The sequence below is a fragment of the Colobus angolensis genome, unplaced genomic scaffold (genome assembly GCF_000951035.1).
Source record: "Colobus angolensis palliatus isolate OR3802 unplaced genomic scaffold, Cang.pa_1.0 Scaffold85, whole genome shotgun sequence".
Classification (NCBI taxonomy): domain Eukaryota; kingdom Metazoa; phylum Chordata; class Mammalia; order Primates; family Cercopithecidae; genus Colobus; species Colobus angolensis.
Window position 1 is genome coordinate 2,718,403 of NW_012122376.1, and position 15,839 is coordinate 2,734,241.

The window sequence follows — 15,839 nt, forward strand, 5'->3', positions numbered from 1 at the left end:
CTGTGGGCTGAGCGTGTCGGTGGTGTCGTCCTACTGTGGGCTGAGCGTGTCGGTGGTGTCGTCCTACTGTGGGCTGAGCGTGTCGGTGGTGTCATCTTACTGTGGGCAAGGCAGATGTGGATCAGGTGGAAGGAAAGGGAATGCGATGGGAGGAGCTAGGGACCTTATCTTTTTCCGTGACAGAGAACTGTGTCCAGTCTGGGCTAGTGCCCCTGAAAAAGGAGGCTGCGGAAGTGTCTCTAACGTGATTTATAAAAGAATGGGAGAAGGAGAGGTGTAAGGCTGGCTCATTGCAGAGGCTGAGCGCTGAGCACACTGCTCACTTCAAATGGTGCCAAGCTGGTGTGGCATGTGTGTGTTTACTGTTTAATGAGATGATCATGTCTGCTAGTAGCTGATGAGGTATCAGGTGCAGGCTAAAGAAGGGGGATGTTTTTAGTAATAAGAGTATCTTCTGTTCCCTGGGAGGAGGTATCTTAAATAAATCTGTTGTCACCTTGGAAGGCAAATAAAGTCTCCCCGGGGTAGGCAGCAGAGATGGGCAGGAGGCAGAGTGGGGCTCTGGAGTGTCAGCATCCTGGCCATCAGAAGCAACGTGAGATAAAGTGCCCAAACAGGACACCAATGGAGGAGAGAAAAAGGACCGCACCGCAGGGCATGGTTTGTTCTGAAGAATGTGACATGTTTTCTTGACTTGCTCAATAAGTCTTCAACAGACATCACCATGCCCAGGAGTCCTCCAGAGCTTTGGCTACAAACCCTGATTATACGTACTCTCTTTCCATGGCTGGAAGATGTGCTAAAAATGGCCATTTCTGAGCTCTCTGGTTGCCACGACCCTCTCTGCTGGGACCCGTCATGCTGTACCTAGGGATTACCAGGGTTTGTGACTCCATGGCCTCTGAGAGAAATTTCTGCCTTGCGAATAAAATAGAAGGTATTAATAGAAGGTAGGACTTGCTCTTACAGGGAGCTCTGTGGGACTAAAAATATTGCAGAAGATATCTTCATTGCTCCTTTGGAGCCTGCCCTGGCTTGCATTTTCTCACCGGAATTGTGTGGGATGTTGTTAAAGAGGGCAAGCTTCCCCTTCTCTGCAGCCAGCCAGCCAGCCACCTCCTTTTTGCCCTGGATCAGATCTCATCCCACAGCCAGGCCTCATTTCCTGAGAGGCCACACATGCCATGAGCCCAGAGAGCAGACCTAAGGAAGAATAAGCATTGAAACATATGCTTTGCCGTGTGCTGAGTCAAGAGAGGATGTGAGCTGTTGACACCCTTGGCTTCCCCTGGCCAGCTCCCACCATGAGTCAGGGCAGACACTGGGTGTGATTGCTTCGAACATGTCTCCCCTTAACCATTTGAGAGGCCTAGAGCCATGCAAAAACACAAAACAAAACAAACAAACAAAAACATTAAAAACACCTGCAGGAGATGAAAATGCAGTTCTGCTTCTGTTTCAGGTGCTAAACCTGCCCCTGGGATCTGCTTTGAGAGAGTCAATTCTGCAGGTGATCCTTATGGCAACTGTGGCAAAGTCTCGAAGAGTTCCTTTGCCAAATGCGAGATGAGGTACGGAATCCAGACATCCTGGCAAAGTCTTTGCTCTGACCTTCCCACATGGCATAGGGTTGGTTCCAAATGGTTTCTCTTTGGGAATTGTTTGTTCTTACCCTTCCAGAGATGCTAAATGTGGAAAAATCCAGTGTCAAGGAGGTGCCAGCCGGCCAGTCATTGGTACCAATGCTGTTTCCATAGAAACAAACATACCCCTGCAGGAGGGAGGCCGGATTCTGTGCCGGGGGACCCACGTGTACTTGGGCGATGACATGCCGGACCCTGGGCTTGTGCTTGCAGGCACAAAGTGTGCAGATGGAAAAGTAAGGCCCAAATGTTTGCTTGGATCATAAATGTAAGTCTGGAACAGGGCCCATTGAAACACGGCCTGTGCAAGAACTGGGTTACAGCGTTTGTTTGTTTTCTTAAATCGACTTCTTCTCAGATGCACCTAGAAGAAAAAGTCAGTAAATCCTAGATCCTGGTCTGACTATTAAAATGCAGAATGGGGAAAATGAAGCCTGTCTTCTTTGGCCTTGAGTGTTAATAAGTCATTTCTACACTCCAGGTGGCATGAGGACTTCTAGCCAGAAAATTACTTTGGAAAGAAATACAATCGCATATTCTATTGGTTTTGGATATGTGGCTTGGTTTTTAGCACAGAGTTCTTGGGGGTTGTCCTCACCTGGATAGAATGGGAAATCAGATGTATTTTTACAGACCCTGTAGAGAGAAGAATAGGAGAGGGAAAGCAGTGGGAAAAACTCAAAACCAGAAGGGAGTCCTTTCAGAGAACAGGGAGAAAGATATATGGAGATATTTTGAGGTTTAGAAATAAAGTGAGGCCGGGCGCGGTGGCTCAAGCCTGTAATCCCAGCACTTTGGGAGGCCAAGACGGGCGGATCACGAGGTCAGGAGATCAAGACCATCCTGGCTAACACGGTGAAACCCCGTCTCTACTGAAAAAAATACAAAAAACTAGCTGGGCGAGGTGGCGGGAGCCTGTAGTCCCAGCTACTCGGGAGGCTGAGGCAGGAGAATGGCGTAAACCCGGGAGGCGGAGCTTGCAGTGAGCTGAGATCCAGCCACTGCACTCCAGCCTGGGCGACAGAGCGAGACTCCGTCTCAAAAAAAAAAAAAAAAAAAAAGAGAAAAAAAAAAAAAGAAATAAAGTGAAACTTTTTTTTTTTGAAAGAAAAAAAGAATTTGAGATTTTCATGTTCTGCCATACTGATTTTTTTTCACCACACTTTCTCATCAGACTAAATGACAGCAAGCGAATACAATGTTTTAGGAAAAGGATGAAACAACCCCCAAATGCTTTTTAGACTCTGTATTCAACAGGATCTTGAAATCAGTCACTAACATGAGGTCACACAGGGAAGAAAAGGCAGAGGCAGAGACAGAATCCTGAGGACAGGTGCCGCCTCCACTCTCCTGTCTTTGCCCCCACACACCCTGAGCCACAAATGCTTTCTCCTCGAGAAACAGGATAGTACGTGAATCTTCTCATACATCCTGAATGTCTCCTTACCTACATTTGTTCGTAGTCAAGCCTTGACATTAAAATGCCATCTGATTTGTTTTAGGCTCAAATCATACTTTGTCTTTTAACTTTTAGATTTAGGGGTACATGTGCAGGTTTGTTATATAGGTAAACTTGTGTCATGGGGGCTTGTGGTACAGATTACTTCATCACCCAGATACTAAGCCTAGTAACCATTCATTATTTTTCCTGATCCTCTCCCTCATTCACCCTCTGCTCTCTGATAGGCCCAGTGTGTGCTGTGCCCCTCTATGTGTCTATGTGTTCTCATCATTTAGCTCCTACTTATAAGTGAGAACATGTGGTAGTTAGTTTTCTGTTCCTGAATTAATTTGCTTAGGAAGATAGCCTCCAGCTCCATCCATGTTCCCACAAAGGACATGATCTCATTCTTTTTTATGGCTGCATAGTATTCCATGGAGTATATGTACCATATTTTCTTTATCCATTCTATCATTGATGGACATTTAGGTTGAGTCCATGTCTTTGCTATTGTGAATAGTGCTGCAATGAACATATGAGTTCATGTGTCTTTATGATAGAATGATTTCTATTTCTTTGGGTATTACCCAGTAATGGGTTGGCTGGGTCAAATGGTAATTTCTGCTTTTAGGTCTTTGAGGAATCACTACACTGTTTTCTACAACGGCTGAACTAATTTACACTCCGCCAGCAGTATATAAGTGTTCCTTTTTCTCCACAGCCTCGCCAGCATATGTTGTTTTTTGACTTTTTAATAATAGCCATTCTGACTGACACCTTTTTTTTGAAACTGTAGCCTGAACAGCCAGGGCCAGGTGCATCTGGACATTCCAATTCCAAGGGCTCAATTTATCATCAAATTTGTTTTCCATGTTCAAGATGAAATGTGCTTTGATCTCAGAACCTTGGTTCTCTGATGGCTCAGGGATCAGCAGTGATTCCCATGAGGGTCCTGCTGTGTTCACTGTAATCCGGGACAGGTTCTTTTATCAGCTGGAACGTGACCATTCCCTTGGCCAGAATTCGCACCCACAGAGTGGGAACCCCTCAGTGCTGCTTGGGCCAGCACTTCTCCCAAAGGGTATGCCTCTTGCCTTATATGACCTGTTGGGGTCGGATGGTGACCTCCTCCATAGGAAGGTTCTACTTGATTAAAAATTATTCTGCCATTTGAACATTAGATTCTTCTTCATTTGACTCCATGGATTTGTAAAATCTTATAGGAGATAAAGGGCTGCATCCCTTGAGTCTGGAGTATATTATGCACCTTTGAAATGAGGCTGAACTCTTTCAGCTGGCACAGTATATTTAGCAAATGCTTGCCACTGCAACAGCTTGATAAATTCAAGGAGCAGTCTGTTTTCCACTTTCCACTGCTGAGCCTCATTACTGATGGTTTCTGTCATTGATGATGTTACTTGTCAGTCAGTACCTGGAAAAAGTTCCCATATTTCAATCTCTCCCTTAAAAGACTCTTCAACCCTGGATTTTTGGAGTCTCTGTCTATGTGTATCTAGGAGTAATCTGTCTCGCCCTCTCCTACATCTTTTTTTTTTTTTTTTTTGGAGATGGAATCTCTCTCTGTCTCCAGACTGGAGTGCAGTAGCACGATCTTGGCTCACTGCAACCTCCAGCTCCCCGGTTCAAGCGATTCTCCTGCCTCAGCCTCCTGAGAAGCTGGAATTACAGACATGTGCCACCACACCCAGCTAATGTTTGTATTTTCAGTAGAGACGGTGTGTCACCATTTTTTCCAGGAGAGTCTCGATCTCCTGACCTCGTGATCTGCCTGCCTCGGCCTCCCAAAGTGCTGGGATTACAGGCATGAGCCACCGTGTCCAGCCTCGCCTTCTCCTGTATCTTTTAATGGAAGAAAAAAATGCTGCAATATATAGATTTCATTACAAGCTCCAAACAAAACTCACAAGAAAATCAGTTATAATTGTAGGATCAACCGAAAGTTATATTAAAAGCCATAAAGTGCAAAATAATTTCATAGTGTTCACATTGAACTTAGTCTCAAAATGTGCTGAGTTTGGAGGAGTCAGCAATAAGATCCGTGCCTGAGTCCAGTGTAAAATGTATTGTTTTGCTGCATCCGTATTAACTGAGACAAGGTTGGGTCTTCTCCAAGCTTGCTTTTGCTTGCTTTTTGTTTGAATACATGTATGTGTGTATGCTGGGGGCAGGGGAGGGGGATTGGAGAAATACTAATATATTTTCTGTGTTTTCTTCCTCCTACAGATCTGCCTGAATCGTCGATGTCAAAACATCAGTGTCTTTGGGGTTCATGAGTGTACAGTGCAGTGCCATGGCAGAGGGGTGAGTAGCCAGCCCATAACAAGTTAAGTAATAAATCATTCCTTTGTAAAAGGTTTCGCAATCCATAGCATTTTTTAAATAGAGCAGTTAGTGTCTTTGCAATATTTTCTTCTAAAGACATTCACTTCCTTTGACCTTTTCATTGTGACTTTTATTTAACAAAGAACATCAGATTGAGCCATAATTACCTTTTAAATTAACATTCTATGATTTAAAAAAAGATTTTTGTTGTTCAAAGTAATTTGAAAACCAGCCTTCCTTCATGAAGAGTTTCACATTAACATTTCAAACTGCACTGTTCCTCTTCTACCAACATTCAGAACCAGTGTCTGAACTGAAATACTTCCAAAAGGAATTAAAGCAAGGACAACAGATCATATTAAACACATGTTCTTGAAATCACACACAATGGGTTTCAACTAAAGAAGGCTGTTATTTTAGTTCAGAGAGCCTTTAGGGTAGAAGAGAACTCTAATTGCTTAAAACATAATTTATTTTTCTTGATGGGCTTAATTCTTTCCAATGGAATCATATTAGTCTTGATTAACCACACCAGAGGTTCATTTGTTTTCCTGAAACCTTTTCTACAGAAATCAGGCTCCAAATTCTTTATTTTAAAACTTGTAGATACTTGCCAATGATTCTTACACAGAATTACGGGGTGCAGGGGGGAGGGGGTTATAAATTACCCTTGTGCCAGAACCATAAAGATCACAGTGTCACCTCAGATGGGAGTGTTGACCGTAAGGTTAGCTAACTCCCAATATAGAATGGAATCTTCTTATGTCTTCATTGGATCATAGATTATTTTCTGATGGCTGTTAAGAGATGATCAAGTCTAGTCCTATTATTTTACTGAAGAAGCCAAGCCCTGAGCTGGGGGGATGGTGTGCCCAAGGTAATATGGCCGGCAAGCTGCAAACTGGTTGAGGAACCTGGACCACTCCCTTTCCAATACCCCTGGGCCTCATCCATACATGGGAGAGGAGAGGTCCACATTTCCTGGGTAGGTGGAGCAGCTGGCCATGCCTTGCTGAAGGGTAGCTTGGCCACAGTCCCACCCTAATAAGAGGAGGCTCCTGGCAGCACCTTCACATGGGTTTTAAAACAAGGCGCATGACCACGAGTTACTGAGAGAAGCCATGAGGGGCAGGCATGAATCTCGGGCTAGTACATCCACAGCAGCATCTTTGAGGGGACAGGCAAGACACTTATATTTGGCATAGGCTCTGCCACATGCCGACTAATTCTACTCAATTTCTGCTTTATAGCAGTCTACTTTCTAACTTATTAAAGTCTATCCTGACAGTCGGCCTTCTTATCTGAAGCAATGCGGGTAGGTGGTTGATTCATCAAAACAAGTCAGTTGAGGCAGGGAAGCATTACATGGGAGATGTATACTCCACACATTTTATTTTGCCTTGAAATAAAAGTGTATATCTGGCAGCCATATTTTGATGGAGAGCTGAGGCCTTTAGGATTGATTTACTGAATGTCATTGTGCATTGACTTCCTGATATAAACCACCCAAAAATGCATCATCAACAACTTCTAGTTTGTTTCTTTAAGTGGAGGGGGACCTTAGACACTCAACAGCATCCAAGAACAGCCTCCTGCTTGTCCCCTGCCGCTCTTCCCAACCAGTGTGCAGTTGTCCCACTCATTCCTAATTTTTCAGAAACTCTTTTAGTGATTTGTCTTTTTTAAACCAGTGTTCCCAAAGGATTCAACCTAATATTTTTTTTAACTTTTTTTTTTTCTTTATAAAGACAGTGTTTCACCATGTTGGCGAGGCTGGTCTCGAACTCCTGGCCTCAAGTGATCTACCCACCTCAGCCTCCCACTTGCTGGGATTACAGGCATGAGTCACCGTGACTGGACTTGACAACCTAATTTTCATAGAAAAATATTAAATATATATCATCTTCATGGTAATATTCCATTGGATCATGTACTTTCAGTTAGTTACATCTGGCACAATAACGAGTCCAACCAGCATGGACAGGCTTGGGTGTGGCCACCATTGGTAGCCCTTGGTAACCAGGTGGGCAGGGGCTCCTGGCCCCTCCATGGAATGCTCTGGACTATGAGCTGGGCCCACCGAGGGTGAAGCACAGCCTCCTCGGGCTTCGTTGGTCTCCCTTTCTTGCCATGCCAGAACCATTCTCTTATTTCACAAGGAAAAGAATCCACTGTTGGATTCGCACCCTGGTGCATGGCTGGGAGCCAGGAAACAGCCACTGGGAAACTCCGTAAGAAGGAGGCAGGCATTGCAGGGGACAGGCTTCAGGAAGTATTAGTGGAAATCCTATGCACCCTGCTAGGCTTAGGAAATGGGGGGCCTGCCTCGGACCCCTGCCTGGCACAGGACCCAGCAGTCACCAACCTCTCTGAGCCTTCTATCTGAGGGAGACAGGGATGTGCCGGAAGATGGGGAGATAGAGAAGTGAGATGGGTAGGGGAAGCAAGCTGATGAACCCAGATAATCTTCATCACTCTCTTAACAGCCACTAACAGGCAGATGATGAGTCTTTGCAGCCTCAGGTCTGGTCGCACCTGTGTGGTGTGTAGTGCCAGGTTTGGGCTCATTTGCACCATGGCATGTGCTGAGTCTGGCTGTGTCACTGTTGGGGGGGCTCTGACCATGGCCCCCATGCTCCTGTGGTGACGTACAGAGCGGCGTATGCCCTAACCCCACGTCCCTACCCTCTGCCCTGAAAGGTGTGCAACAACAGGAAGAACTGCCACTGCGAGGCCCACTGGGCACCTCCCTTCTGTGACAAGTTTGGCTTTGGAGGAAGCACAGACAGCGGCCCCATCCGGCAAGCAGGTCAGTGAGGCCCCTGCATCCTGGCGGGAGGAGGCTGAGCACCTGTGGGGCAGGTGGGTTCGCCAGCTATCAGTGTGGGTGCAGGTAGAGCCAACAAGAAAGGTAGACCCCCACGTGGGTCTGCACAGCCTAGGGTCTCCCACAGTTTCCAGATGCCCCTCTCATCCCTGCCCGATCTCCGAGGCTCCTTGCTCTCTGCTTTGACTGAGTGGCTGAGTTTGCCAGTTCCTTAGCCTGCGACACTTTTCTTAGCTAAGGTCATTTCTATAGTGAACTGCTGAATGGGTATGAATTTCATCACTGTATCAAAGGACTTTGTAAAAGCCAGCATCTGTGTGGTAGGGTGAAAAGGTGTGAAGTTTACTGCCTTTTAAAAATCTTACTGGAAAGACATCCACCTCTTAGTAAAGGTGACAGTCACAGCAGCAGTGGGAGTCATTGCAACAGCTTCTGCATATGAAACGGTGTGTGCAGGTGCTATGTGGTACATTTTATGCGCATGATGTCATCTGCTCCTTATACAACTCTGAAGAAGGTGGTATGATTCTTTTTTCACATACATAGGATTTGAGGCTCAGGGAAGTTAAGTATTTTGCCTAATGTGATCTCGCTAAGATTTAGACACAGGTCTGCCTGTCCCCCAAGCAGCTCTTAGTAGCAGCTGTGCTTGAACTCACGGCCATTTCTCCTCAGATGACCTTTAGAAATGGTGTCCTGGTGTGGTGCTGTTTTCTCTGAGTTCTTACTGGGCAATTCAGGGGCAAGTCTGAATGATGTCCCTTTTGGAGGGAAAGAAGCAAGGCAGGAAGCTGCAGAGCTCCAACAGGGAGCATGGCCAGGGCCAGGTGCCCGTGGGATCGCAGGAGCATGTGTCTTCTGCCTCACTGACACTCATCTGAGCCCTCCCATGACATGGGAGACTGCGACCAGTGCTGCTGCAGAGGAGATCACGCATCCCCAAGGCCTCCTGTGACTGGCAGCATTGACTTTGTGGCTTTGCCATCGTTTCCATGACAACAGACACAACACAGTTCTCAGGGCTCAGGAGGGGAAGTCCAGCCTACCAGGCACGTCTGCAGAAACAGCGTGAGGAAGGGCAGCGAGTTCCTGGCTGAGCTTCTGCTAAAACGTGGACGTGCTTCAATGCTACCCCTGAGAGAGCACCAGGTTACCACTCTAGCAGGCCCCAAGGAGGAAAAGGACTCAAAAGTCTGGCCTTTCACTGAGCCTCCACAGCAGTGGGGGAGAAGCAAGGGTTGGGCCCAGTGTCCCCTTTCCCCAATGGCATCTCAGCTTTGACAGCCCTGATGACTGGTCTCTGGCTGAAAATGCTCTGATATGGCTTTTAGCATTTTTCTGAAAATAGCAGGGTTTTAGTTTTTAATTTATCAGAGATCCTGCCACCCATTCCGTCTCCATCCAAGCAAACTGAATGGCACTGAAACAAACTGGAGAAGAAGGTAGGAGAAAGGGTGGCAAGCTCTGTGGCTCTTTGGCGCGGACGTGCGTGACCAGCAGTACTCAGGTTTGAGGGTTTGCAAAAAGCCAGGGAACCCACAGAGTCACCAACCCTTCATTTAACAAATAAGAATGTTAAAAGTGAAAACAACAGAAGAGCCTAACTCCATCCCGTGGCCATTATTGCATAAAAGAGAGTGCGTTTGAAATATCCCTGCCTCCACCCCGTGCATACATATACAGAATCAAGCATGGCTTGCTGCTCCTTGGCCTGGCCGTGGCTCAGAGGCTCATTAAACAAGTACTCATTTGTCTGCCACATGCCAGCCACTCTCCTGGGTCCTGGAGAGACTTTAAGCAAGTATGACATGGCATGATAAGTGGGGGGTACGACTGCAGGGAGAGAGGGCATCATGGGAGGGGAGCAACCCTCATGGAGCAGCAGGGTATTGTCAGGAGGGCTCCTGGGGACCCTCATTTGTTGAGGTCTGAAGGGGGCGAGGGAAATGTGCCTTCTGAAACAGAGATAGCTGACTGTGCAAAGATCTAGAGTGTGGACTGGGCTGGGCTCAGATCTAGAGTGTGGACTGGGCCGGGCTCAGATCTAGAGTGTGGACTGGGCCAACAGGAGGAGACACAGGACACGGTGTTCATGCTGGTCATGGGGAAGAGGGAGATGGAGTCACTCACAGCCTGAGCCTCTGGCTTGAGCAACCCTGGGGGATGCAGCAGGTTCAGTGTGTGGGCCCTGTAAATGTTCAGTTTCATAGAGTGATGTATTGAAGACTTATGGATTCACTTTATGGAACTAGAAATTATAGTTCAAGAATTTTGCTGCTCACTTTTTAAATTAGCTTTGTTATGAGACACCAGAACTCTAGCCAGAGCCCCCTGTGATCACTGCTAAGGCTCTGAAAAGAGGGACATTTTGGCCAGGAAACCAGAAGCAATACTTTTCCAGTAACACTAACAAGTGAGTCAAGACTGTCATCTGTTGGCTGTCTTGCTTAGGCTAAGACACATCCCTGATAGGCCTTGTTAGTAGGGGATGAGGTCCAGAAACTGAGAGGGTGTGAAAGACATTCTTTCCCTGGAGTAGGAGCTGCTGCTGCAGTGGTCCACAGCCAGCTGAGGGTCCAGGTGGGAGGCAGGGCTGAGGAGAGCCCAGGTAACTGCAGTCACCTTCGCGGCGATCACCAGCAGCCTGAAAGGACTGTTGCGCACTTACCTAATGTGAAGTACACCCTGATCCTTGCTGGTGGGAAGACAAATGAATCAAGATCCCTGTCCTCTGAAAATTCACAGCCCGGTTGAAATCACAAGTAGATCTCCTCTAAGTCTGAGCATTTCGAGTCCTTCCCAGCCTCTGACCATAGCTGCTATAAGAAACCAATCTGATGGTTTGATTTTTTCCTTCCTTTCCCTACCCTTGAGGAGGCTCTTAACTGTAATAAACAAAATGGCAGCAGGTCAGAGAAAAGATGTTTTCATAGAGAAAACAGCTTCCTCCCAGAAAAAGGGTTTCCCCACAAAGGCTGTGTTTGTAAGTCCTCAACATAACAAAGCAACACCCATGGGTGTTTCATTTAAATGAGTTTTCTTTTTTCACTATATACTTTGAGATGTCCAGCAAGAAAGCATCTCATTTTTTAAAAATATGAAAAAAGAGAAAGCAGAACCCAAAACTACAGACTGAATAAAGAAAGGCACTTTGAGGTGGCAAATCTGTGCTGAGGGCTGGAAACATTTGAGCCTGGGGATGGCTCTGATTCCGGTGAGGTTTCGGTGATGGCTCCCTGCTACCTTCTGTGGCTACCATGGTCCACTGTGCCATTGTCACACCTCAGGGAGTCTGGGTGGTCCAGGCCATCGCCCCAACTACCCAACTATATATTCCTGTTTGGCAAGTTCTAGAGTTGTCAGAAATGAAGGATGGTAACATAGATTGAACCTCAAACACGATCTTTGAAGTAAGAGAGTTTATTAGGACATCACTCAAGGGTTTACTCTCTTCATTTCTGTTGTTTCAGAGTTCACTTTGCCATAAGTGTCAACTTGATACCTCCCATATTTCACTGTAACTGCCTCCTTCCGTGAGCCCAATGTGTTTTGTTTCAGATAACCAAGGTTTAACCATAGGAATTCTGGTGACCATCCTGTGTCTTCTTGCTGCTGGATTTGTGGTTTATCTCAAAAGGAAGACCTTGATACGACTGTTGTTTACAAATAAGAAGACCACCATTGAAAAACTAAGGTACCCTGGGTTTAGGTTGTTCAAGAAATGGTGGCTCAGAAAATGTACAGCAAACGGCTTCTCACTTCTTTTTTGTTTTTTTTTTTTTTTAGCAAAGGTCAGATTTTCTGGATCATAAACTTGGGACTTGGTTCTTTTTTGGGGGGGTTTCTTGTTTAAAATTTCTGCCAGATCAGCTGCCTCCTTTACTTCCCTTCAAACAACAACGTGCTGCCTATTACATAAGCTAGCAGGGTGTCAGGGAATTCCACTGATGTGTTTTCTCCCACCCTTATGTTAGTAATTTTTATACAACATGGAGACATTGAAATATTTTCATCAGATGGGGTAGCTTTTGATCCAAATATATTCAAAGACATTATCGCTGAAATGCCAGCTTCATACAAATCATCTTCCAGGTGTCACTGCACTGCATTTCCATGGATTGCAAGAACTAATTTGACAAAATAGAGGTTTTGAGGGAAAAATTAGTATTAATTTTTTAATCTCCTAAGACTGTTAGGTAATTTTTCCTTTGCATGTCTAGCACACTAAGTAAACTATCTTTTGAGTGCCACCATGAGCAAAGTGTAAAAATTCAAGTCAGTGAGAAGGGGAAACATGCTTGGTCAGCAGATGTGGGATTCTGTTGCAGGTGTGTGCACTCTTCCCGGCCACCCCGTGGCTCCCAACCCTGTCAGGCTCACCTCGGCCACCTCGGAAAAGGCCTGATGAGGAAGCCTCCAGATTCCTACCCACCGAAGGTGAGTCTTGAATAGATGTGAGTGCTCAGGGCACACATGCAGACATGAGGTTTTCAATATAAGACTGAATAAGAATGGGATCCTAGAGGAACTGCCTGTGAAGTGCTGAGTCTGCATTGCCAGATCAACAGGCTCTGAGGGAGGGTCTCTGAGATGATCTGGGGAGGCCCCATGGTGCCCCCATGGAAGCCCATCTAGATCCTGTTGGCACAGTCAGTGTCCCCTGCATGATATGGTGCAGCATATTGTCAGCTGTGATCCCTCCAGTCACCCAGAGCAGCCACATTTCTGGGGCCCCACTGGGTCTGCAGCCCAAACTGGCTCCTGATACCGGCCCCCAACGCCATCCCCACCATGGTTTCCAAATGCCACCACTTGGCTTTAGGTGAGCTGCTTTAGCCCACTGTTACTCTTAAAATATTTTTAAGTTACACGGAGCTCTCAGAATTGACCATTTTGCTCCAGTCCTGAGCTGAGGAAGCCCTGTCCACCCTGTGGTTTCAGAGAACTGGATCCTTAACCCAGAGTACCTCATGGCTCCCTGCTGTCTCTTAACCCTCTTGCTACCCTGGTGAATTACAGCTAGAGTTCATTCTAATAGTTTTTCCCCACCAAGTTTTTCTGATGTACCCACAAGAATTCTTGAATATTGAACTTATTCAACAAGAGTCCAAATTATAACAGTGAACAAGATTGGTGTCAAAAAAATGAGATTGAAAAATCATTGCTGCATATTCAGTAGGCAAGAAACTGTTTTAACTCCCTTGATCCAAAAAGCATAGAGGCTGGGCCACCAAGGAGGAGGCTGCTGTTCCCAATAAGCTTTACCCCTGCTCGTCCCCAAAGCTGGAACCGTGAGAATGGCTTTGTGTGGTAGCCGAAAGCACATCTTTATTTTTTTTAAAAAAGCTCTATTAAAAAAAAAAAAAAAAAAAAAAAAGCACAGCCTTATTTTTGAGAGCCCCAAACTAGAAACGACCCAAATATCCATCAACCAGTAAAAGGATAAACAAACAATGGTATGTTTGCACAAAGGAATGAACCACTGATGTATACAACATTGTGGATGAATCTCTAGATAATTATTCTGAGTAAAAGAAGAAAAGCCAGAGTGCATACTCCGTGATCCCACTTATATGCAATTCTGACAAATGCAAACTGATAGTGACAGAAAGCAGACTGATGATTGGAAGGAGAGTGAAGGGAGAAGGATGACAAACTCTCTGGGGTGATGGACACATTCATTTGTCCACTTGTTTGTTGTGAGGGTTTCATGGGTGTAAACGTGTCAAAAATGACCAAGTTGTATACATTGTCAATTATACCTCAATTAAGCTGTTTTTAGAAAGAGAGGAAGGAAGGGGTGGAAGCCTGAAGGCTAAGAGCCCCTACAGCATCTGTTCTAAGAACAAGGGTTACCATGTGGGAGAATGTCTCCAACTCCAAGCCCCAACCTCAGCCATGGCCTCCTGAAGCCGCGACTCTCCTTTCCTCAGTGGCTTTCTCAGTTCTCATTGAGCCTTGTACACATTAAGCTGTGTCTTATTTTCATATCTCTTTTGTAACTTCCCAAAGATCTCGGTCTGTGTCTTTATACTTGGTACTTATTCAAGTGCTTTGTGCCTATTTGTTAATTAAACCATTTTTAAAAATCTAAACAAAAATCGATCCTTCTATTCCAGATGTGGTGGGATGGAGGCAGGTGATGCTTCTGTTTGAATTTTGAAGTTTAAATAAATAATAGTTTCCCTCTTGTGTACATCCTTGATTTCTTTCCTTTACTCCACCTTGGCCTTCAGCTATAACGGATGAGTTGGCACTGCATTTTCCTTAAGGAATTACTGATATTTTTGAAACCCACTATAGCATGGCTTTTTACTTTGACTGTGCAGGACAATCCCAGGAGATTGCCACAGTGTCCGAATGTTGACATCAGCAGACCTCTCAACGGCCTGAATGTCCCTCAGCCCCAGTCAACTCAGCGAGTGCTTCCTCCCCTCCACCGGGCTCCGCGTGCACCCAGCGTCCCTGCCAGACCCCTGCCAGTCAACCCTGCACTTAGGCAGGTCCAGGTATGCTTTGAGTACTAACATGATAGGATGTAGTTCAAATCCAGATTCTGCTACTTGTTAATGTGTGAGCTTAGACAAGCCGCTTAACTTCTTGGTGCCTCTATAATATGGAGATAATTCAGCTACTCAGATGGTTAAATGAGATAATCCACATAAAGCAGTTAGTTTGGTGCCTGGAGTATAATAAGGGTGTCATATGTTTTAATTACTAGTTGTAATGTGTTAAGTATTTGAATAGTTAGACCACCCATGCAACTAAACCATGACACTTTTGAGAACTGCAGGGGGACTAGTAATAATTAGGCCTGGACAGTAAAATAGAGACAGGCAATCTAAGACAGATGGTCACCCTAAGAACCATCAGTTATACTTTCTCATCATTTTATTTCAAATTTACAAGAATTATACCACCTATTGAGTGTCTCTGTACCAAACATAGCACTGTATTGTTTACTTTATGTATATCATCTCATTTGTATGCTATTTTTGGAAGTGACCATTTGTTTGCTGCAATAACGAATGATATTTCACAATAGAAAACTTGAAGGGAGGAGAAAACAAGCAAATAAACAGGAGATAATCACTGGTAATTTTTCACTGCTAATTTTTGTTTATAATTATGTATTTTAACATAATTTATTTGTACAAAGTTTTATATACTGCTTTGTTTTGCCTTAAAAATCAGTCCCATTTACAATGGCATTAAAAATCCTTAAAAATGTTATTTAACAATAACACTATGCTTGAATATAAATGTTTAGGTACTTGCCAATTATTGGGCATGTTTTGATGTCTCTAACTTTTGCTGTTATAAACAGCTCTGTTATAAAGTTCTAGACAGGTAAATCTTGGACCTCTTTATTCCCCTAGGAGAGATTCTTAAAAGTGAAATATTGGGGTGAAAGATTATATGACCATTTTAGGCCTCATAATATAAAAATATTTTTTCAGAACTCTTTTTTTTTTTTTTATTATACTTTAAGTTCTCGGGTACATGTGCATAATGTGCAGGTTTGTTACATATGTATACTTGTGCCATGTTGGTGTGCTGCACCCATCAACTCGTCAGCACCCAT

At 45.0% G+C, this 15,839-nt stretch overlaps 1 protein-coding gene across 1 annotated transcript in view; it reads left to right on the forward strand.

Annotated features, from left to right (window-relative positions):
* The window catches only part of ADAM12 (ADAM metallopeptidase domain 12), a 325,280-nt gene that overhangs the window by 282,576 nt on the left and 26,865 nt on the right, over positions 1-15,839 (forward strand). The window contains exons 15-21 of the mRNA XM_011930297.1: positions 1,463-1,571; positions 1,681-1,879; positions 5,329-5,406; positions 8,128-8,236; positions 11,813-11,948; positions 12,583-12,691; positions 14,584-14,763. Coding sequence (XP_011785687.1) covers positions 1,463-1,571; positions 1,681-1,879; positions 5,329-5,406; positions 8,128-8,236; positions 11,813-11,948; positions 12,583-12,691; positions 14,584-14,763 — 920 coding nt within the window. The remainder of the gene's footprint in view (positions 1-1,462; positions 1,572-1,680; positions 1,880-5,328; positions 5,407-8,127; positions 8,237-11,812; positions 11,949-12,582; positions 12,692-14,583; positions 14,764-15,839) is intronic.